We start from the raw sequence: 25,037 nt of genomic DNA, 5'->3' as shown, positions 1-25,037 counted from the left end.
ACAAAATCATTACAAACAAGAAGAATTAAGGTGACAATTAATTAAGTTCTATTCAGACTTGACTTGAACTGGAATTAGAGGATAATAAACCAACTCTCAGTCTTTTACTTTCTTCTGTAATCTGCTCCTAAGTAAAACACCCACAAATGTCATTATATTACACATAGATGTTTCCATCTTTCTCTTGTCTTTGTTAAACAGATGAATTGGTAAATATGAAAGAAAAAGCACTGCTATATTTAACAATACAGATCCCAAACCCCTGTCATATTAATAATTCACAAAAGTCACTGAACTGCATGATATGTTGTGCTGAAAGATTTTATTTGGAATTCAGTTTCTTAATGTACATTTTTATTACTTGTATTTGCACTGGCAAAATACAGTTTGCTCTCATTTGCATTTAGGCAATAAAAATAAGAGGTACAATAGTTTTTCAGCAAAGAAACATTCCTGAGAAAAGGAACACTTACCATATATAAGGCTGCTTTGCTAGTGGGTTTTTTGTTCTTGGTAAAGAGTTAGGGAACTTTCACCAGGAACCAGTAATATAGACCACATTCATTACTAAAGGCAAGCTTAGCGTTAACCTAAGAACTACAGAAATAATTGACCAAGTGCCTCAATATGGCTAGAAGTGCATTTAAAACCCTTTCTTGTTTAAAAAAAAACAAAAAAATCTCCATAATAACTTCCTCTAATTCTCTGAGATAGTTATGTACTCTACCATCTTTTCCCTGGCCAAAACAACTACACTGACACTAGCCAGCAAATACCTTCCTTTCTCTTAGCATATACTCCTCTATACAAAGCCTTACTTTGGTGGATGAAATAAACTGTGGAAGGAAGATCTTTGAGACTACTAGTCTCAAAGAAACTACTAATGATGTAGTAACACAACATAAGCAGTAATGATTGATTACTTTTTTATGGCTATAATAAAAGATACTCAGTCCTTTTCCTATTATAAAATATTCAGTGTTATTGTATCATGTTTCACATTTTAAACTGATGTAAGAACCACATCTATTATTCTCTAAACTCACAATTTAAATATATGATATACTGCTGAAATGTCTGAGGTCTACGTAGAAAACAAAATATATTGCAAAGTACAGTTTTCTTTCCATAATGATGAGTATGCTAAATAAACTGCTCCTGCGGTGAACAATGACACTGAATCTACCTGCATGGTGTTGTTTAGTTTTACATTATTCAATGCTTTTGAATTGTCAGTTTCAATTAGAAAGAAATCTGGCACAGAGAGAGAGCTTGCATAGATCACACTTTACACCTGCATTTTATCTTACACACACACTGTACTGTTGACCTCCTGAACTTCCATTTTTAAGGTTTATATGTAGCTAAAACTATTGCACATAGTATTTATATAGTTAAATATACTAAAAACATTTCCATTTATAATGTTTCTAGTCCATATTTGTCTATATATCATAGTATACATACGAATAAACTGTATACAGGCTAAACTGCTGCAGCTAACTGGTCTTTTGGTGCCACTCAGACACTGCTGGCACCTGAGAAAAGCCCCAGATTGCTACAGTCAGGTTCTTTTGCAGCTCTGCGTACTTGCTGTCATGGAAGCAGCTTGGCCTGTTTATCATGTAGCTAATATTCTAGACAGTTTTCTTTTGTTAATACATCTCACTTCTCCAGGACCTCTAACACTACACAGCAGCTATATATAGTTATTATTTAGTTACTGAGTGGGAGATCATCTGTCAATTATATATGCATGCAAAGAGAGCCAAGGTCACCATTGGTCCCTGAGGGCAAACCAACAAAACCAGCGCTCCAGCATTAGAGATTTATGCCTTTGCAAATGGGGAAGATTGCAACCCAGTTTAGTCACACTTGGTAACATTTTACCAGGTATATGTGACACTGGTGAATAATTGTCACGCAGAGGCATGACGTTAAATGGAGATCCAAACCAAGTTAACTCCATGGCTTTTAAGCATGTTCTGCAGCTCAAAATGGCTTGAAGTGCTCTCTTAGGAGGATGTAACAGTCAGTATTTAAACAAACACCTTCCTTGAAAAGACAGGTCTTTTCAGGAGGCAGTAACAAGTTAACACTAGCATGTCCCTGCTCTCTGGGAATGCTGGGAACAGAAAATTAAGAAACTCCAAGGTCAGAGTCTAGGGTCAACTGTCCTAATCCTACTCCTGATTACGATTTCTTCAGAAAGCAGATTTAGCAAGTAAAATAGAGATGATGATATTATGAGTGCATAACAGATGTAGCATGAAAATTGTATCTATAGAGTACTTTGAATGTGTAGCTGGTACTGTATAGCAACAAGCACTGCTGACAGTGTAATTCACTTTGGCTAAATCTATATTGCTTTTTCCAGGCTTGCCTGAATGAATTGCTGCCCCATGTTGCCATACTGGATGTTGCCTTAAATCTGTGCTATGCAGATCCAAGCTTTGGGTAGTACCAGCATTTGATTTTTCTGCATGCTGAACCACACATCCAGATGCAGGTTTGAGTGGGTGAGCAAATGTTTCGGGCTTCAGTGCAAGCCAGTGCGACAGCTGTGCTCTAACCCTGCCTCCATGGCTTCTCCCAACTAAGCTGCATGAATAAAGATTACAAAGTCAGCAACGTCACTTGGATGGAATAAACCTTATTAATCCAAATCTTCAAGGCTACCCACAACATTCATCTGAATAGTATTGTGAATGAAAGAAGAACCAAATCCATGCACAAAAAGGCATAACTATATCCTGTTTAACAAGGGGCAAAGTTATGCTTTAACAAGGTTTACCTCTGTTCATACTTGACTTGAGGAAAAAAAATACCTAACGCAAGTGACTAGAATAAGAATGAGCAATAATTTCTAGGGTCATTCTAAAACTGTTTCTAAATGAGTTCTGTAAAAAGATAAAAATCATCAATATTCACAACATAAATCCTGCATTGTAGAGGTTAAGACAGGAAGAGTTACCTCCTGCACTTTTCTTAATAACTTTGTTACCAGCCGTTCTCAGAAGTAAGTGAACAGACTAGATTGATGGTGAGCCTGAGCCAGTAGAGCAGGACCTGTTCGCTATATTCATCCAATATTCTCAGGTAGTCAGCTCTTATTCAAATTATATTTGAGATGTTTATGAAAGACAAGTTCATAACTAAATTTCTTCCTGGCAGATTAAAATGGATAATTTCCCTTAACTTTGATTAATAAAGAACAGAGATACTAATTTTAGTTAAGGGGAAAAAAGCCCCCAAAATCTGTGTTCATTATCTGCAGGGGATTTTCTTTTAAAATCATTAGGGAAAAAAAAAAAGTCTTTTTTCATCCTCTATAATAAACGTTTCACATGGTTATGATTCAATATGTTTTACACTACACTGGTAATTCTCATTATTCTTCAAATATCACATTTGAGTAGGTTAATACACCATTAACATGATTAACTTTTTAATAGAAGTTAAGCCATATGGAACCAATCTGCACCATTCGGCCATATAAATGACTAGATAGTGAAGGTCAGCTTCTGCACCTGTGCAACTTCACTGGCTTCACTTGAATTTGCAGGCCTAGACCAAGGGAGGAACCTGACTCTCTCTGGAAACAGAGTATAAGCAACTTATCATTTCTTCCCAAAACAGGGATAATCCATAAAGAGGCAGGGATGAATCGATACGCTAGACTTGTCTGCACACAATTTGCAGAATGTCTTTGCCACCACAGAAGCATTTCTCCGGATAAACTTGGGATCATGGAGGTAAATCACATCCTTTAAAACAGTCTGGTAAGAATAGTGAAATTTGTTCATTATTTCTCTGTCAGTCATTAAATCTGTAAAATACACAGTAACTGAATTAACAGTGCAGTTGATCAAAGGAGCAGTACCGTTGTTTCCCAGAACTTTTTGCCCACCCCTGCCAGGAATATAGCAGCCATACCACACAATTCACTGTTCTGAATCAGATCCTGCATGGCTAATCCCAAGGTCCTGAGACAGCAAAGCACATCAGCAGTCCTGTCAGTTTTAGCGTTAATCTTAAGCACGGGTAACGTCAAGGGAACTCTCAGACTGAAGGACATCCTCTGCCCCCAAAAGCACACAAGCCTTTCCCTCCTTTATCCCTTCCCCCAACTCACTGTCCACAATTTTCTTGCCATCTCCCCTAACAGACTTTGCCTGTAAGTAACAAAGGCTCATGTTTCTCCCGTCCAGCCCATCTTCTTTCCCATGTTACACCATGCCTCTCCTCTCTTCTCAGTTCTTCTAAAGGCGTTGTGGAAATAAAACATTTTACTGACCCAACACCTCCTGGGCAGCTGGTTCCCACAGCAGGGTTGCAAAAGGCAATAAAGATAAAACACAGCTTGGCAATGAATCACAAGCCTGAACAGATCTCAGAGGTCATCTAGCCCATCCCTCTGCCCCACGGGAGGCTCAGCTATCCCCATGTCATTTCTTACAGACATCTATGTCACCTGCTTTTAAAAACTTCAGTAATAGAAACTACACAAGCTCCCTAGGCAATATATCCCTGCGTTTCACCACTTTCACATAAAAAAAGTTCAATCTTTCCTCACAGGTCACATTTTCTAGGCCTCAGGTCTTTCTCCTCTCTTTCTTTACAAGTCTTATCAGGTCTTTTCTGTTTTCCCCATACAAACAACTCCAATTAAAGCAGTTTCCTTCAAAAACCACTTTTGAAAGTGATTGTTGAAAAACTTACTGTATATCGCTGCTGGAATTAAATTGCCTTTTTCCATTGTACAACTGTAACATACTTTTAAGACTTACAATGACAAAATTATTCAAGTCCTGTTTGTTTTATTGCATTGGTTTTATTGCAGATATGCATATGTAACAGGAGAAACAAGTCCAGGTAGTCACTGTTGTCATATGTGTCTCTAACACCTATTACCAGAAACTGTATAACGTCAACGGTAAAATATCAACCATCAAATCAAGACATTTTTGAGATTTAAAAACCAATTCAATTTTCCATAATCAAGGTAAAGTCATGTTTGATACAGATAACCCCAATGTTACAAAAAAATGACCTATCAAAGAGATTAAATTCAACTTTGATCAAGCAAGCAGTTTCGTTAGGAATACTCTCGGTCCACTAGTGAGAGCAGAGCAAATCAGATTTGGCTCACAGTTTTCCTATACCCTGTGAAATCATATGTCATCTGACTTTTTTTGGGGGGTGGGGGTTTGCTTGTTTGGTTTTTTTAAATCACTGAAGAAGTAAAAGAGGAAGAGAACTAAAGCAATACTATAGCTAACCCACATCTTGATCATTGTTGGCTTTACTTTCCTCAGGACACAGAGAGAAAAAAGTGCATATAAAGGTCAGAAATACCTCCTTCTGTAAATGACTTTAGTCTACTGCATGAAGCAGCAAGGACAGAGGACACCCCTTACCAAGATTTTAAAACTCTGAAAAAAGAAGATAAAGTTGTATTTATTCACAGACAACAATGAATCAGTAACTTCTCTATACACTGGATACAATATAAAGTATTTCTTTGTTTTAAATAGTGAATTACCAAGGCCAAAGACACCCCCCTCCCCCCTAAAAAAAACTTGGGTTTGGCCCAGATGAAATTATTTTCCAATATAACAAAGTAACACATTACTGCCTGCAACTGTATTTCCATATGTATGTTACTATCATACGTGCAGCACTAACATATCATAGGGCCAAATGCAAGGACTGTGAAAGGACTTCAGGCCTTTACAGATAAGTGTTAAAGGTTGTTTCATGAAGCCAAATCTCTAAACAAAATTAAAAAAAAAAAAAAGGAACAGAACAAACAAAACATTTTAAGCACCAGTTTAACTTATGTATTCATTATGCATTTTAAAAAAAGTAAATCAAGGAGAAATTAAAATTTGTGATGGTCCTCTTTGAGCTGAAGGTGTCCCTGGAAAAATTTCACAGATAAATCCATTCCCTCATGATTTTCATGGTCTTTTAAAAGGCGTGGCAATGTCAGGTATAACAGATATGAAGAATTTTATTACAGCTGACCAACTGAGCATTCCCAAAAAACATTACACTAGTCAGAGCTGAAGAACAAACACTTTGCTACTGAAGGTTTCCCATACTTCATCTACCTCAAAATCAGATGCCAACATATTTCATGACAACTTCTGATCACAGGGAAAATAAAATACAGGCCAACATTGATATTCCAGGTATGTTTTGACCCATTTCAGACAAGCCACTCCATGGGCAATCACGGAAGAACATCCAGTCCTTCTGATCAAAATATCAAGTGAAGATAAAACAGAGAAAACCTAACACTTGCATCAGCAGTGTCCCCAAAAATACTTAAAATCTCCATCTAATTTTTAAAACACCCATAACATAAAAACCAGAATATTGATTTGCAAAATCCACAAGGGATTCTTTTCCTCAGATTACAAAACTGACAGACTTGAAAGTCCAAATTTTAACATAGCTGCACATGCCCATTAAATATACATCTGAATCTCAACATGTAGCAAGTACACTGCAGTAAATATATTGTTCGTTTTGCAGAATCTAAGGCATAAATTTATAAATTTAAGATAAAGTTTCTTCAAATGTTATTACAGGTGACTACACCTCAAAACATAAATCATCATTTGGACAAAAAGCATTAACCAAAAATTCAAAACAAATTAAAAAATGCACTGAAACATGAACCAGAATGCAAAGAATCTCCTAGAGGCAAGATTAGCAAACAATTACACCAGCCAGTGGTAACAGTTACAGTACACAGCATTTTTCATTTTTCTTCTGAAAAATCTGCTTTGTGTTCCCAGTATGGCAAAATCATCCTGCTGTTTTCCACATTCTAAAAAAATGCAAATCATCAATAAGCAAGAAAGCATCAGCTGATCACATTTCAGGATGCAGCATGGGAGTATTAAGTGACTGAGCATTGACCAAATGACGACAGAATCTGGAGACTGAGTCTCAAGTAGTATTGGTTCACCCTGATGTTAAGTATGTTCATATTATATAAGCCTACACTGAAGTATTGTTTCTGCTGCTGGAAAGTGCTGTTAAAACTCTGCACACACAAATATATTTGCAAAGTCAAACACCTACAAATACATTTCTCCTGTTCAATCAATCAATCAATCTTAAAATGGCCTGCTCTTAGACCAACTTTCTGGCAAGGAAATATGGATCGGTACCTGACCCAACCATTTCACTGGTCTCAAGGTAATTCTCTCAGCATTTAATGTGTGTCACCTGCAGAAAAATTCCTTTTTATGTAATAAGCTGCCAGCCACTGAATGATTTAAAATGAAGGTACATTTTCTTTTCTCATGTACCTTGCACATACACAGAGGATGGAAAGAAGGCAGCAGTATTTCAGAAGATGATGCTTACATATCCCTTCTAAACATATATGGTTCTCTAGGGAACAATCAACTCAGCAATGCCTGTGATGCTCAGGCTATAATTAGCAAAATGAGATGCATAACCTTTATTACACCAGCAAACAGTTAACTTTACAGATTATTTCTCTCACTTTAGCACTCTCAAATCTTTCATCTTTTTTTAAGTAATCAACTGCTTCCAATCTTCCACATTGCAGCTACCGTGCATTCAATGCCAGGTGCTGCACACCTCACTAGCAGAAACTCAGCACAATGCAAGACCTTCTTCAGCCCATATAGTTTCATATACTGCTGTAGCATGACATAATGCCTTTGGGATTTAACAAATCCAAACAGATTCTGTTGCTATATCACAGAGAAAAATGCCTTGAAAGTCTCCCTGTTTTAAAAAAAAAAAAAAAAAAAAAAAAAAAAGAAAAGGAACAGCCTACATCTCCAAACATGACAGTGCACTCCTGGCATAGAATATGCAATGCAAGAAGAGAATAATGACAGTATTTATGTTACCTTCAGTCACATAGTTGTGGTCTCGAAGAAAGCTGTGGTTAATTTTTCGTGTGTCCGTGTCCTCGCCCATTTACAGCAGGATTACTCAGCATGCCTATCCGCAGTGGACTGATAGCATCAGCAGAGGTCGTCACAAGAGCACCATCCATGCTGCCACTGCCTAGCAGAGGCGGAGAACACACTGGGCTACTGAGCACAGCATAATGAGAGCTAGTGATGCAGCACAGATTTGGGGGTGGGAGGGGGGCGGGGGGGGCGAATAACGATCGGGGGGGAAAAAAAAAAAAAGAAAAAAGAAAGAAAAAGAAGTAACGGGAGAAAGACGGAGGCAGAAACGGCTCCGATAAATTATGAATGCAGAAAGCCAGTAGGGAGCTTGCGTGAAGGGAATACAGGCACTTCTCCCGCAGTTAAAGAATAACCCAATTGTTTAGTCAGGTACTCCTTAAACAAGTGCCCACGCAGAGTCTCCTCCGAGTGCCTGCTGCTGGGGATCTCGCTGGATGCTGTAAAGTGGCAATCAGCGGACTGCAGCAAAACCCGCCCGGCGACGGGCTCCGGCGGCGGCTGCTGCTCCCGCTGTCATATGCCTGTGCTGCATCAGAGCAGGCCCCTCCCCGTCAGCCGCTCGCTGCCCAACCGCACGGGGTCTGCATGGAGCGAAGTGAAAAATGAGGCTGCAGGTAACGCTTTGAGCTCCTCTGCTGGGAAGACGGGCCACGAAAAACAAAATTCAGGGAGGGGACGAGGGAGAAAAAAAAAAAAAAAACTTCAAGCTGCTTAAACGGGTTTGCGTCGACACGTACTGCGCGCTAGCGCGCAGCCACGATTTTGTGCTAGTCGATACTGTCATACGCAGCGAAAGCAACAGTCGTTCAATGTCAGCCTGTATAAATACTACTGAAATTGCTAAGTGTCTGCCTGTGCAAATGCAATCGTTAGAGGCAAGGCAACCATTCGGAACAAGTAAGATAAAATAACTGTTATTTATACACCCCCGCCCTCCCCCCAGTTTTGTAGATAAAAGACAAATTACAAAGTCTGGAAAAAATGAGGGCCAGGAAACAATCTCAGTGGCTTCCCTGTACAGGAAAGGAAAGCTGGACAAAGGGAATGTTTGCAGGTCACGGGGTTTTGTTAGACCTGCTACTTTCAATTCACTGCATTATCCCATCACCTTGGGAAAGCAATGTTGAAATCTGTACACTCAGAAATAGGAAAACAAGTAGAAGAGGAAAATTACTCCCTTGTATTACAAAATAAAGCTTGTTCTTTAGTCCAAGTGTTTAACGGCTTATATTACAGCAAAATTCTTTCAACTGAGCAGACAAGCAGTTCCCTTTAGCTTTCAGTATCTGTTCATGAAACCATGAACTGTTTGCTGCAGAAAGCACATATTCTGAAAAGGTATAAGCACCACTGAAGTTTAGACATTTGAATAGAAAACAAATGGCTGTGTACCAAAACCACCAGTACAGCATGAAAAGGGAGTACACAATCACAAAACCAATTTAGAGGAGGGAAGGACAGTCCTGTGGTTTAGGCCCTGGAATTGAACACAGAAAATACAATTCACTTGTCAGCATTAACTACAGCACTTTGTGTAATCCTGCATGAATCTTGCAGAGTTTTTTTGTTTTGTTGTTGTTTCTTTTTAATGAAGCTAGGACATATGGTTCTTGAAGGTAAATCCAAGTACCCTGCTATTACTATAAAACAGGCATGTGACTCTGGAAAAAAATGGAGAACTATGTAAAAACCTGCCCAGGGATAAACATCTAATTTCAGGATGAAGTAAGATTGTGAGAGAAAGAAGACTAGCAGCGCAATGACCTTCTTCCCTTTCTCACTGATAAAGCAAAATAAAACAGAACCATCTTCAACCTGGCAAAAGTGAATACTATAAAATCTTCACATTTGAGAAGGTGGGAAAGTAGAAGTTATTCAATACTTGCACCTGTATAGAACACATTTTATTTATATGCAGCTTTTGTAGGTGATGATCCTAGAAATGTTATTTCTGCATTGAGAGCATCAGTCAATACTGTGGTGGTATCAGCAGCTCTCGCTGCCTGCCTATCTTCATTCATTTGCTGCCTTTGCCCATGCTTGTTCACGTACCAAATCCTTTCAACTTCAGGATGTCCTGTCTGCTTACACACTGGGATCATCCACTTTTTGAGGCTGTGCACAAAACCCATTCTCATTCTCAGTTCCGAGGGTAAGCATGCCAGCAGCCACACCAAACAAACCAGGACCTGCTGCCTCACGATTGGCAACATTTTCTTTATGGATATGCATGGCCTGGTACATAGCTGAAGCCTTAGGTACAAAGTGGTATCCCAAAACAAGGATCCAGCCCCACCAGCAGCTTTGGGCAGACCATCCCGAAGTCTGCTATTCTGAACATTCTACCTGTTTATTGGAAGCAAGCACAGCATAAATACTTGATGACAATACTAGCTACAGTTCAGAAAGTAACTGTGAGAGCCTGTAAACATAATGAATGAGAAAATATACCTAGAATTTGATTGAAATGAGAAAGGAGGCCTTGCAAATACTGATATTTATTTTGTACAAAATGACCCTAATCTCTGTGATGGAGCTGGTTTATTTTGACCTTCCCTGCCACATTGTTACATCATCTCGGATTTGTTCTTCCAAAGACAAAAGGGTCTCTGAGCAATATACACTGCACATAACATCCAACTTCGCTGAAGTCAGTGGCAAAGAGTACAACAAACAGCAAGTTTAGACTCAACTATTTAACACCATGGTTAGACCAATCTGGCTCAAGAAGGCACTTCCCTTCAGCATCTGTGCAGGAGACAGTCAAACTGTCTGGTCTTAGAAAAATAACCTAGATGCTTCTGTTAGGAAACTAAGCTCCCTAAATACTCAGTGTAGCTTCTGGAGGGCAGTTAAGAGTATCTGAATCAGAAACCTCTCTTTCTCCATTTTGTATGTTGGATGCTTCAGTTTCTCAGTCAGGCACCCAAGTTAGACACGCAGCATTAGAGAGTGTGGATTCCTCTGTGGAGGTAACACTGAGCAGCTTTCTCACATTGCTATGACGACTGCTGAAACTGGAAGAAATGTCACCTTGCAGGGCATCTGATCCCAAAAATCAAGCAACACAGTTGAGTAAAAATACATAGGAATAATTTATATCTACAAACATACGGAAAATGAACATGTGTTCTCTCCTTTCCAAGAAAAAGAATTCTATAGAAGATTTATTATTGAAAATAAATATATAATAAATTATGTGAATGATGTGTAAAGTCTCAAAAAAGCCACACTGACAGTCTGTGAAAAAACACTGCAAATCATTTTATTTTTAAATACCTCTAAACTTCTGTGACCAGGGTGTCTGCAATTTCTACAGTGCCTGACAGAACGTTCCTGCCCTTCCACATAAGCTCACCAATCACTGCCTCTTATTTGTCCTCAATCCGTTGAAACTTTGTGATTTCTATGGTCTATCATTTTAAGCCTCCTCCCCTTATTTGTTAGGTGTAATTTAAGCAGTTAAAGGTGTTTTCATTTTTTCTAGGAGCCAAGTGGACTTTTTTTTGTGAAGTCAAAATAACAACTCCCATCCAGAGATAATTTTCTTCTCTTACCATTTGAATTAGAGAGGTTCGTAGACAACTTCCTTAGGCATCACATCTGGGTCAGATCATGCTTACCTTGTTCTTCCCACTTTTAAGTTAAAAAGATCTCATAAGGAGGAATGGAATGAGGAGGAAGCCTTTAACAAAAACACTAGACAATATTCCTAGTGTGCATGCAAATGCTTTCCCCAAGATTATAAGCCAAATCCTTACTATGTGGCAAATATTAGTAGTCCACTGACTTAAGTAGGTCAGTTCACATGAGAAAGATTAGCAAAATTCTGCTCTAAATTTGTAGCGCAATGCAAATTTGTGAGACAACGTTTGCAGATAACTAGCTGTGCCATTTTAAAATGCTACTTATTATCAATCCCACAAATAACCTACATAATTTGATCTGGTCAAATATCCAGGGAGAGGGTGGGGGGAAAGGAACCTTTGATCAAAAACTTATTAGTTATTTGTACTTTCACAGTAGCTCACAGTCCTACTCATAAAACAACCCACTAATTGAGCTGAATACTATACAAACACAGAAATAAAAGAGTGCCATATCCTAAAGAATTTACAAGCTAACTATAAAATGGAAGAGCTATATACAGATGAGCAGAGACATTTAAGTAAACAGTGAGTCAGTAATGAGGATGGAGTCCTGGTTTTGAGCTTTCTTCAAAAGAAGGTCATCAGAGACTTTGTGGAGAGCAGCAATAAACAAAAACTGAATTCAAGGGATTGAAAAATAACTGCATAACAAGAACAAAGCAAGCTTAGAGGTAAAAGGAGGAAGACTGGCTAGCACATCAAGGGCGCTTTTTTTCCTCCTCCCTAAAGATGGAAGAGACTAAGCATATTAAAATGCACTCTAAAGAATAAGATGTTCAGTGAAAGTGTCAGTGGAGAGTGAGAGGTAAGGAGGAAAGTAAACAACAAGGGCAGGCATGACACAGATAACAATTCAGACTGTGTGTGTCAGGAAGAAAATAGAAGAGTTAAATGGAGCACAGAAAACAGAAAGTGGATCTGTGCCAGGAGAAAAACCTGATATGATAGGGAGACAAAATAATTTGAGGAGAGGAAGAAACCTGTACTTCACTTTGTCAGAGCTTTGGGGAGAAGGATTGGAGAGAGGGGAAGGTAGAGAAAGAGTAAAGGAAGGAGCCAGAAATTGAAGCAGGAGGCAGCCAGTACTCTGAGGAAGGAATCAAACCTAGAAAGGATAAAAATAGAATTGAGAATGTAAGATTTGGCAACAGTGTAGCCTAACAGTGGTAAGGAATTGATGAGAAGAAATCTTTGGCTGAATGACTGTTGATCATGTCTGCTCATTGCATTTTCACCAGGAAGCTCTGCAGCATGAGACAGGGAGGAATTAAGTGTTAGAAGGCAATCGGTCCTGAGGGTTCCTGCATGATCCTATTTATAAACACCTGTTGAATGCTTGGCTGTCCTGCTTTGCTCCTGCAGAACATTTTTGTTCTTCTCTTAAACACATTCTCCCAAAGAGCTTCTATTTAGCTTTGTCAGACACTTAATGCACAGCCTTTAATAATTTAAACTCTCAATATCTGAAATAGAGCATCACCAGGTACTCCGACTCTCTGTTTTACTGCCCCCAAATTCATCACTCTGATTCAGAAGAATTAAGCTTGAACTGCAATTGAAAGAAACAGTGGTTGAATACTTAAATATATTCTTTGTCTAACAAAACTTTTTATATATACAGATCATTCTGTACTTAATTTAGTAAAACACAACGCTTTAAATGAAATGGAACTGAATTTTGAATTAGCACAGAACTTTAAATTATTTTTGAAGAGCAAGAGATTTAAAGCACTGTGATAGTAAAAAAAAAAAAAAAAAAAATCCTTAGAAGTTACACAAATCACACCAAAACCAGACTATCTTAAAATATTACCTTAATTTAATGTTTGTGAATTCAGTGGAGGCTTTTAAGCGCTTTTAAAGAATTTGCTTCTAACCATATCCTAACATCTGCAAACTGTGTGAAACACTGCAAAGTTTCTCTTCTCATCTTGAAATAGAATAAGGTAACACATACAATTAGTCAGCTACAGAAGAAATACAACAAAATATTTAGCTAACCCTTTGCGGTTATATTTCATTGCAATTGAATTTGCTCACCAAAAGAGAATATTTATGAGCCAGATGTTCTTTCCCTTTATGCATATCTAGTTTATGTACAGAGATGTTAAATGCTTAGCTACTAACTGCTCCAGTTAGGCCATCAGCAAATTAGCTTTGCTGATTATTTATTTATTCATGATGTCCAGGAAAATAAGATTATACAGTACAGTCATACTCCTGTTCAGAAATACTGGAGCTCATTGGCTGCCTTTCATTTAAAAGGATAAATCAACAAGGAATTATAATGTGATAAAAAGCTACTCCCCTAGTCTTCCTCCAACCCTACTCAGCATGACAAAGAACGGACTCCGAGCTCTAAGTCAGAGATAAGATAGCAAATCCACTCCCTTCAGTTTGAGTAGTTTTACTTCTCACTATTTCAGAATGTTAACTTTAAAACAGTGGTTTTCTCTGCTATCTAGTCCTCTCTTAGTACTTCTATCCAGAATGAACATTCACTTTGGATCATACCCTCCCCTATATTTGAGACTAGATCTACATTGCAAATTGCAGCAGAAATACCCAAGCTAACTTCAAACAAGTTAGATCTTAGAAACAGTCCAGCCCTGATGGCAGAAACCTCAGCACGAGCTGTACACCTTGGAGTTACCCCACATGCGATTACAGTAGCAATAGTACAAACATCTTTCCACCATTGCTTGTTTTGAAGACAGTCAAATACATCTCATTACATGATGCATACTTGCCAAGGAATTAATCTAATAGCTTTGCGACAGTAATGAGTGTATCATAAATGACTGATAAGAGTTTGCCTTAAAAATAAGAATCTGTATGCCCATACATTTCTGAATAGCCTTCTTTATATTTGTCTAAGAGCCAACTATAACATAATATACAGCACTACCGTGCAATTCCATTTTTTATATTGACAGCTAAACAAAAATAGATACTGCCAAAAGTTAACATAAAAAGAAATAAATGGAAAATTATATCAATCATAGCTCTGAAGTAAAAAGTAAATAATTTTGTCTTATTCTAACACCTCAACAGTAACTGTTTAGAATCTTTACATTTATAGCATTTAATTTATATTTCAATACACACTATTCAGTTACTGTATATTAAATTGAATATTTAGTATTAAAAATTATGATGTAGCCCAACAATTTTGAAAAAACTAATGACTGCTAGCACAGTTGGAAAATATTCTATTATTCACAATGGGGAAGTTTCTTCAACACACTACCTTTTGCTGTGTTAAACCTAAAAATAACACCTCCTCAGAAGATATAATTTATTTTTAGCCTACATACCCGAGACACAGAATAAAACTAATGCCTCCCAGAAGCCAGCAATTTTGGAAAGCAAGCAATTAAAAATCATCATCAAGTAACTTAAATTACAGAAGCCAACTTCCTTCAACATCTTTTACCCTATCTGTTCGGTGAACACTGCATAAGGATCCTTAGCAGAGTCAGTGCCACTTTAAGGTTTGCAGAAAGCCAAAGCACAGGATGAACTGAATCCACACCATGCTCATAGTTTTTCATACAGGAACCAGCGGCTTTGCTTTTCTTTTTTGTGGTGTGCTGGTGATAGTGGTGGAGCTAACCAATATGGAGAGCTCTGGGCCTAATTAAATGATCTTTTCCAAAACTGAGAGAATGCAGCCAGGATATTTGGACATAATGGTTCCTGCAAGAAGTCCCCCTGAGGCAGAACAGATGCCCTGAGCTATGACACCCCTGTGCCCCCAGGATGCCCCCCTGTGATACAAGCTCCTCTCTTTGGGTGGGAAGCAGTAGGTTTCCCCATCCTACCACAGCAGCTGCATATGCCATGGCCCTCTCCTAGCTCCATAATGGCATGTTAACATGCAGCCTGGCAACCCTACACTGGGCATTGCTTTCAGGTGTTCCCTTCAGAGAAAGGAAGAAATTGGAAAGATTGGAAAGACAGTTTCCTATCTACTGGCTTGGGTCTGGTCAGAGCAAGCCTGCAGCCAAAGAGCCGGAGCTACCAGGCAGAAGTCATAGCAGCATTTGGCAATGGGGAAAAGTGCAGAAGGGCCCAAATCCTGTGAGCTCATAACCTCGGACAGCACAGAAACACTGTATTAGAGACAGCGATTGCATCTTTGCCCCGTCCTTTAGTGGTTTAAAATCACATCTAAACCCAATCCTGCAATCTATCAGCTAATGAGCGCAAGGAACCAGTTAATAAGAGTGTGAAGAAATTCCAGTCAACATGAACAGAGTGAGTTCTACACACTCTAGGGGCAAGTTTTCATTTGGCTAATTTCAAAATAGCATTAACAGATTCCAGCAGGATCTAGGTTTAGCTAGAGAGATGGAAAGCAAGGTTGAAAAACGATAAGGGAAGGAAAAGCAGAAAGATCAGGCAAGATGCCAAAAGGAGAAGCTGGAAGTTTTCCCAGAACTTACTAATTTGGAGATTAAACCTGCTCAGTGACTGCAGCAGGAATGGGAAGAGTGGTCCAAAGGAAAGAGCACAGGATGGGGAATCAAAGACCAAGCACTAATTCTGTCTGTGAGGCTTTAGCCAGGTCATTTACCTTCCTTGTGCTTCTTTTTCACTCTTCCACTGCCTTGCCTATTTAAACCAAAAATTACATGGGCATAAACAGTCTTCCCTACTGCAGTCATCAAATGGAGACTGATGCAGGACCTGTGCGCAATGCTGATACTTACGAGACACTGTTCCCTAGCTAATAAAGCTCATCCATTCCTAAAACAAACTCCTGTGTCCTCTAAAACATGAGGCAGATTATTTACTCCACTGCAAACAGCACCACAGAAAAAGACAGTGTAGAAACCGCAGCCTCCTAGAAGAAGGGTTCAATACAAGTCCCACATAGAAAACCTATCTATCACTGACAGGGCCTGTCACTGTGCCAAGCAAGCCAGGCACACTGATGGACAAACAAAACTGGAGCCTGATGAGGAACGCAGGGTTGGGGAGAAGTGTTGAAACTAATGCTTCCAACTTAGCCTCTACTTTCAACAGAGGTTACTCTGCTCCCAAGTTTCTCAAACTGAAATACAAATATAAATACATTCCAAACAAGAAATATTATGTTGGGCTTGGTATCATTGCATTACATGCTGGAGAAAGTATACTACTCATTTTGCAAGTTTAGTTTAGTTTTATAAATACTTTACACAGACGCTAATTAACTCAAATCCTTATAGCATCACTTGCATGCTGCCTCATACCTAGTATATGAGGCAGCATGTACCTTGTTACCACTGTCTGGTATGTATGGGACACTTGCTCTCTAAAGTGATACCCACGATAGCATACTCTCTCTGAATTACCCTACAACATCAGCAACTCACTACAGTGTTCTACTGTTGTGCAAAGGAAAAAAACTTTTTAAATGTACACCTCTACATGCAAGCCTATAAAATTGTGATGCATGCAGTTTATTCATACTAACATTGTTATTAGATCCTTTTATGCACACAAAAAGCGGGAAATGTATCCATGCTACTAAAAAATGATGAACCTGCAAAGCAGCAATAGGTCCTAAGAAGGATAGCTAAAATCCTGCTGGAAAAGGCTGCAAATCATGAAGGGAAGATGTTTCAGTGGCTGCTCATGATGAACGGATCACAGGCACCAGAGCACGCAGCACTAGAGGTTGCTGGTGGGCACTGTCACAATAGTAGAGCCTCAGGAGCTGAACTGCCTGCTGTCTCCCAGGCACTTCACCCAGCACACTGTCAGAAATGGTTTCTAGACAAGAGCTATCACTCCATAGCCAGGCGAGGCAGCAATTACAAAACTAACTTCATACCTTAAGATGAGATGACCCACATTCCAAATAACTTCACAGATGTCAGGTTCTGGAGTGGGACGTGAAGCCTGCTGAGACAGGAAAGCTTGAAAAGAGACTAACGGAGAACCTGCAAATATGCACATGGTGTGAAATAATTATAAAATTGTCACTTGGAGGCACTGGACAATACAAAGAAATGATGCTATAAAACACAGATCAGAAAGTGACCTGAAAAAGGAATTTAGAGCAGGCACTGACAGAACTCACTTAGACTTTGAAGACATGCCTACGTACATATTTGTGCAAGAAAGGAATTGGGAAGAGAGTGAAGGAAGCAAGTGAGAACAGTATTCAAACCCACGCTAAGGGTCATGTACATCCTTCTTGAATAGCAATGGGCCAAAACACACATTTAAGCAGTATCCTGATGCAGCACCTATGTGGTGAGGCTACTACACAGTCAAACCACTGGGCAAGGAAAGCAGTTTCTGAAACAGCTTCCAAAAATCAGCATTCTGGAAGGATTAAGCTGATAAGATATAGAAATCCTCGAGAGATGGAGCTTTAACAATTTCAACAGAAAGAAAAAAAAAAAAACAAAAAACAAGAGAAAAGAGTACAAAAGCAGGTACAAAGCAGGTACAAAGAAACAAACTTTCTGCACAAGATTAAGAGAAGAAACAGAGGAAATTCTTTTAAATACTATGGCCTGTCATAAAATATCAGAAGCTGCCTGAGAATTTGTAACACCTCTAAAACATTTTTGAGACTTAAGCAAATAATTAAAAATCAAATCAAATGAGCAGATTGTATTCACTTTCACATTAAAAAGCAAACCACAGCCACTCTTCCTAACATTTTGCTAATTCAGAACTCAAAATATTTCAGGAAATAATAATTCAGGACCAACTCCTGTACATGGCAAGTCTATTAAACAAAATCAACATACAGGATCATTTATTACTGTCTTTGCATTCTACACACAATCATACAAAGATGACAGCTTTGAAGAGAACTTAGCCCAAAAGACTATGCTTTTCACAAGACTGCAGAGAAATAACATGACATATGACAGGACATTCATCCTGGCTGCTTCCTTCCACCAATGTGTTTAATTAATTCAGACAGGCATAGTGCAAACAGCTTTTTCTCCAGCATTACCTTACACCACAAAGAGTAGTTACATATTTCTCTGTTCTACAGTAACTAAGGAGACATGCAAATCCAGTGATTTAGGAGCACCTGCAGACCCCAGCCTCCTGGACCAGTGAGAAGGAACTGCTGCAGAACGAAAAAGCTGTTCTAGAAAATGATACAGCACTCAGGAGTTTTTTGTACATAAAATTTACTGCAATATTGTTGGTACAGCCTCAAGAGAGAGGAAATCTCTCAAAAAACAAATTGTGTCAATATAAACAATGATTTTGCTGTTAGCCTTTCCTCCAGACCATCCAAATATTTAAATTACTGTAGCATCTGAGGTACAGTAAAAAATGCTGCACCTGCTGCAAGAGCTGCAATCTCTGAAATAATACTCACTTAGTAAAACAAAAGTTAAAAATAAATTCAAGCTAGTTGAAATAAAAGTTTGCAAGACATACTAAACCCCAAATTTTGAGGAGTATGAAACCCTATACTACATTGCAGTAAACAGCAAATGCACCTAAAGTTGTGTTCGAATTCTAGCCATCATCATACCAATCACAGAGGTGACTTGGCATTGGAAACAGAATATTACAAGGTAAACAATGACTGAGAAGACTCCTGTAGGAATAAGTTGAAAGGACTGGAAGCACAAAGATCAAAAGGAATCATTTTTATTGTGGCTCAAGTCATAGTAAGTGCAAATTAAATAAAAGGAAGATATGTTGCTTATTTTGAACTATACTTACAAGGCAGAGTATAAGTGGAAAGTTATTAATTGATTTTTGCAACCTAATAAAGGACTAAGCACCTACAAATTAAGTGTTGCAATGAAAACAGCAGAGGCACCTGGCCCCAAGGAGAATCTGAAAATGCGGGGTGAAGTGCTCAGCCTATCCAGTGCAGAAACTGCCAACTCGGGGGAGAGCTCCCTAGAATCAGCACCCTGAAACACTAAATGCAAAGGTACATACGTTCCTTTCTACAGTTTAGAGGTCTCAAGATCACAAAGGAGACATGCTTGCTGATGTAAGATCTAGAGCCTGAATATGAATTTAGTCCTAATAGTTGGTGCCACTAAATATTCCCCCAAAAATCTGGGAGACTGTCTTACCTTATGATATAATAGTGTGCTGATAAATCATATGGGAAATCCAATATAATTTAATTTTAGTTCAAGAGAAAAAAATTCTGGGTATGGACATTTATTCCTCCTGCTGAAGTTACAGCAACAAAAAATGCAGTATTTGTGGAATCAGAAACGAACCCAACTGAAAAGAAAACAAATCCATGTCTTAGTGATTGAGACGCTCACCATAGCAAGGAAATTTTGGGCTTTTTGAGCCGAACTTGAAACACAGCTATATGCAACTGTCTGTAAAAAGAAATTCAACTTGGCAAAGGAGGGAACAGGAGCCCTAACCCAACACAGGCCAGAAAGCCCCAGCAAAACCTGCTGTTGCAAAAGAAAGGTCTGCTAAGCAAAACCAAGCCCTAGCATGTCACTAACCACTTTAATAAAAAAGAAGGGGAGGGGTGGCTGCTTAATGGTACAATTTTTGCTAAACTCAGCAAAACTATATTTAACCTTACATATAGCTAGACAGGCACTAACTCAGTTGCTGAGCAAGCATAAATGCTAGGCCTTAAAATATCTATAGTCTGTAACAGAATGAACTAATTTCAACTAATGAACTGCTGAGCCAGCGCAATGAAAAGACTGGAGCATGGGAAAAGTGATGCAATAATAGTATGCTTAAGACAATTATAAATCAAAGAAAAGAGAACAATGTCTCTAAGCTTCAAGGAACAACTCCCTAGGGAGGGGCGAGGAAGACCATCTACGAGACACCTTGCCTATGGCCACAGTGATCCGTGATCTGAGGACTGGAACGGAAGCAGTAAAACAAGAAGTGAGCAGTCTGGGAAGTCAGGGAAGTAAACTGTGGGTCATCACATTTTTGAGGGGATAAAGGAAAATTCAAAAGTCGTCAAGGTGGGCACAACAGAAGAGGATCAACACTGCAGACCCCAGCAGCAGAAAACTGACTGTTGTAGAGGCAAGTACTTCTCTGAACAACCTTGATGCACCAAGAAGGATGTCCTTCAATCCCCATGCCACGAGTGTGGGCTCTAAGGGTCAAGAAAGGGGTCTTGTGTACCTTAGGGGTTGTGAGAGTTTAAGCATCTGGGAGTAAAAGTGTCTAGCATAACCACAAAATTACATATGCTAATGACTGTAGGCTGTTCCTCATATCCACTGTCATTTATGTAATCTCTTTAGTTATAGAATTCCTCCAACAACACACCACTGCCATTCTTATCTCATCATTACCTACCTCACAGTCTGATTGCTGAGATTGCATTTGATCCTTACTTGTTCTGATTATCCCATAGCTAAGTACCACTGATTCTTATCTAAAGACTTACTTGGTAACACACTTAGAACTGTAACTTCTATGACTCCTTGGACAGTAATTAAGAGCGGCTTCTTAATTATTCAATTTATCTATAACAAACCAGGAAGACTTATCTTTCGTTGGCTCCAATGTAACTAATAGATGTGAGCATTTCAAGTTCACCAGAAAACACACAAATAAAGCAGTAATTTAATACAACATCATTTCAGAGAAATCACAGTAAACTATCTATCTATCTACATGTATTGGTAAGTAAAATAGAAAATACAAAAGCCATTTAACCTTAATTGAAGTTCTTTAATAACACTGTGGCTAACCAAATCCCTTTCTAAAGGCATGCCATTCACTAGCTACTTGCTTACAGTGATGGAGAGCCTGAGAACACAGAGGTTAGAGCTCTACTTCATATTTATAAAATTACACTTAAGAACTGCAGTCTTGTTGGTCTCTTTTAGCTAGGCTGAAGTGAGGTTTGAGCTTGAAGGCTGCAGGGAGAAGGGCTCTTGCAATCCCAAAGAGGCAGAGCCTCTCATTTCTTAGCAACAGCTACAGCCCCCAGAACTGGGTGTCTGGAAGCCGACGCAGCAGATTTTTGCCAATCCATCCCCCCCATTTTGCACAGCAGACAGTTCAGCCTCTGTATTTCACTAAAACAACTATTTTTAACTGTAGAGATTTTTGATAATAAAACTGTTTTCAGTTTATTCTGTTCTAGTCAAGGCTTCCCAGAAAGCTATTGTTTTCTTCTTGCAACACTACACGAAAATAATTGATAAAAGGTCTAATACTCCAAGAATCCTAAATCTATCATGTCTATTTACTGGGTGTCCTCTGAGCTCGACTCCTTCACCCTCACTTTGGCAGCATGACCCTTGACCACAAGGCACTCACTGTAACAAGGATTTGCTAAGATTTCATTTTACTGCAAGTGATTTCCTACAGCCAGGTCTCCTAAATCTCAGACTTATGAAAGACTACCAATTTTTTTTGCCAGGAATAGCCTTTTTGCATGAAACAATGTTCACTACAATGATTCTGTATTCTGAGAAAAAAAAAATATTGCATTTCACCATTTCAAAATTTTGCTGAAATGCAGATCAGTTTTCAGACTAATGCACACAAGTAGTAATGTTGGATTTCCATATTTTGCCACAGTATGCAAATTTTCAAAAATGGAAATAATCCAGAATCAAATAGAAAGACATGTTTAATGGGGCTGAAAATGTTAATGGTGCTTCAGAGAATATGGAAATTCACATAAGATGGCCACTAAGTATCAACCCTTCCATGTTTGAGGTGACAGTAATCAGAAAGAGGAAGCCAGCAAAGAGTCTCATACTTGTTGCTGGCAAACAAAACTATGGATAAGCCCATTCACAGCTTCCATCACCAGGAACGAGGAAGCAGGAACAACCAGAAAACACAGTTTGGGAGCAGTGCAGCTGATTAAAGAGGCAAGATCACCCCAGCCCTTGAAAATAACTGCTGTTATCACCATTGTAAATACAGCAAAAAGAAACAATACTGGCACAGGACTGTAGAAACAATGTGGCTAATGGAAAATTTGTTACTTAAAGCTAGGAGAAACTTCAGTAGTGTTATATAACAGCATGACACTTCTGTACCACTGCCAGACTTCGAGCAAATTGTTGGGAAAAATGCAATCACAACTAATATATATCATACCTTACATTTTATGAATACCTCATCAAGATTTCATGTTTACATTTGACAGTCTTATTTTCAAGATCTGACCATACCAGCAATTGCTACTGCTTGAATTACTGTAAGTCTATGACATCATTAAGACCTTATGATGACATCATTCAAATACCACAATGTGAACTCATGAAATAATGATGGCATTCTGTTGTAACCAAAATCAAATGAAGGAAAAACTATATAGCACCCAATAGGAAAAAAGTTTTGAGAAGCAGTATTTGTCCCTGAAACACAACTGGGAAAATCTGGTATCTTCAAGTTGTGGGATGATCTTTGATTCCTTCTACTCTTAGAAATAAGCCTCACATTTCCACATCACCAGTCCCCAAAGCCAGCACTCTGCAGCGGTCCTGGGTAACTGGCTCTAGGTAGCCCTGCTTGAGCAGGGGTGACCAGATGACTTCCAGAGGTCCCTTCCAACCTCAACCATTCTGTGATTCTGTAAAATCATGTTATTACAGGCAAAGTTCAAGAATAAATGAGCAGGTCAACATATGGTTGCAGTATTTGAAATCGCAACACAGGAATAAAAAAAGAACAAAAGAAATGCAATTCTACATTACATTTAACAATCAGATTCTCCCTCGGTCACTTCAACACCACACACAATTTGTGAAGATGGTAAATTTGTCCCAACCTCCACTCTGCAGCTGAGTTGTCCTACAGCTTGTCTGTGCAGGTAAGCATCAGCACAGCTGTGGTCTGTAAAACAGCTCTGGCCGTCAGAGGTGGCAGGGCTGATTCGGGGCTTTCAGACCACCCGTCCCCACCCGCAGCATTGAGGACACCTGGAGATGCCACATGAGCTACCAGAGATGAACAGTCACTCTCGTCCCTTCTCTTCCTCAGCTTTGGGTGTCCCTGAACTAGAACATTCTTTCAGCTTCAAGACCATTTTACTTGTTTCTCTTTTATAATACCACTAAAACTCTTGAAAACTTTTACAGTCACATATCATGAGAAATACTAGTCATAACAATGATTCTTCTAAATTCTGTTGCTGCCACCAGTGGTAGAGTTTCTGCCATTAAAAAGAGTCTAACTCACTCCTACTTCATTTTACGGTAAAGAGCTGATACTATTGCATTGTTTATATCCCACTTGGAAAAAAAAATCCAATTAGAATGGATTCACAACAAGCTAGACTTTGACCCTTAGTTTTGACTTTGGCTGCCTTTTGTTTGTTTGTGAAGCACTGTAATTGTTTACATACAATACAAATTGAATCTGTGGCATGCGAAAACCAGATTCTGCAGACTCTGTAGGTAACCTAGGGTTATAGGTTAAAAAACATCGACATCATGACAAATTGCTGTAATTTGAGGAATAATCTGAAATCCTGCTGGGACACAATTGAGTCTGTGAGCCTAGTTGTTAATGATAATAAAAGCTGACACAGTAAAAATGATAAAATTAAAGAGAACGCCCAGTAATATAAGTACCTCCAACGTATGACATTGACGATCCAGTTAAGGGGGCTAGTAAAAATCTCATTGGCAAGTAACTTAATGCTCCATTTCCAGTTACAGAAAGCTCCACTCATTTGTGAAAATGCAACCACTAAGTGCTTTTGTCTTTTCTTTCTTGCATGCTGTTTGTCATAATTTTAAAAACATGCAGTTTTCATATCTTCAGTAATGCAAGGTCACAATTCCACTTTCTGATTAGTTCGTATCTATGTACCAATAGATAAAAACTGTATTTTTAATGCAGTACGCCCATGATACCTTTCTCTGTGTCTTTGACATATCATAAACCAGCTGGCAACATAAAATATAAATTGGCTAGCTATAAGAACAGATGAATCATTAATTACTTACTCTGTACCAAAAAAAAAAAGAGGCCAGTTTTACAGTATCAAATGGCATATGTAGCTGCTAATTAAAAATGATATTTTTAAAAAAAAAACAAACTCAATGAGCATTATTTAAAACGCTAATCGTAGAATCATAGAATACTTTGGGTTGGATGGGACCTTTAAAGGTCATCTAGTCCAACCCCCATATATATATATTGCTATTTTAAAATACCAGTATTTCTCAGAATTTAAAAACATGGTTATTGAATTTTGCTCTGGATTTGCTTCTTTATTTTTATTCTCCAACAATACCTAGATATTATGGATTAGTGCATATCATTATATGCATCATAAGATTTTTATTCACTCTTCATACTGAATTGTATCTTTCACAGGCCTCACACTTCAGATCATTATTCTCAGCTTTGCAGGATCAGGGGATAATGTCTTCTCACAAATACAATTTACAAGACAAGTAAACCATATGCTACTAATGTTAAAAATCACATAAATCCCGAAACTAAA

At 38.6% G+C, this 25,037-nt stretch overlaps 1 protein-coding gene across 4 annotated transcripts in view; it reads right to left on the bottom strand.

Moving 5' to 3' along the window:
* PPP2R2C (protein phosphatase 2 regulatory subunit Bgamma) overlaps nt 1–25,037 on the bottom strand; it is a 201,900-nt gene that overhangs the window by 133,713 nt on the left and 43,150 nt on the right. The window contains exon 1 of one of the 4 annotated variants that reach the window (XM_075040877.1): nt 7,905–7,974. The exons of the other annotated variants lie outside the window; for them this stretch is intronic. Coding sequence (XP_074896978.1) covers nt 7,905–7,974 — 70 coding nt within the window. Of the gene's footprint in view, nt 1–7,904; nt 7,975–25,037 lie in introns of those variants that run through there. 4 annotated transcript variants of the gene reach the window in all.

This window comes from Buteo buteo, chromosome 1 (assembly GCF_964188355.1).
Source record: "Buteo buteo chromosome 1, bButBut1.hap1.1, whole genome shotgun sequence".
NCBI lineage: Eukaryota > Metazoa > Chordata > Aves > Accipitriformes > Accipitridae > Buteo > Buteo buteo.
The sequence above is the reverse complement of the archived record's forward strand: the minus strand, read 5'-3'. Positions and strand labels throughout refer to the sequence as shown.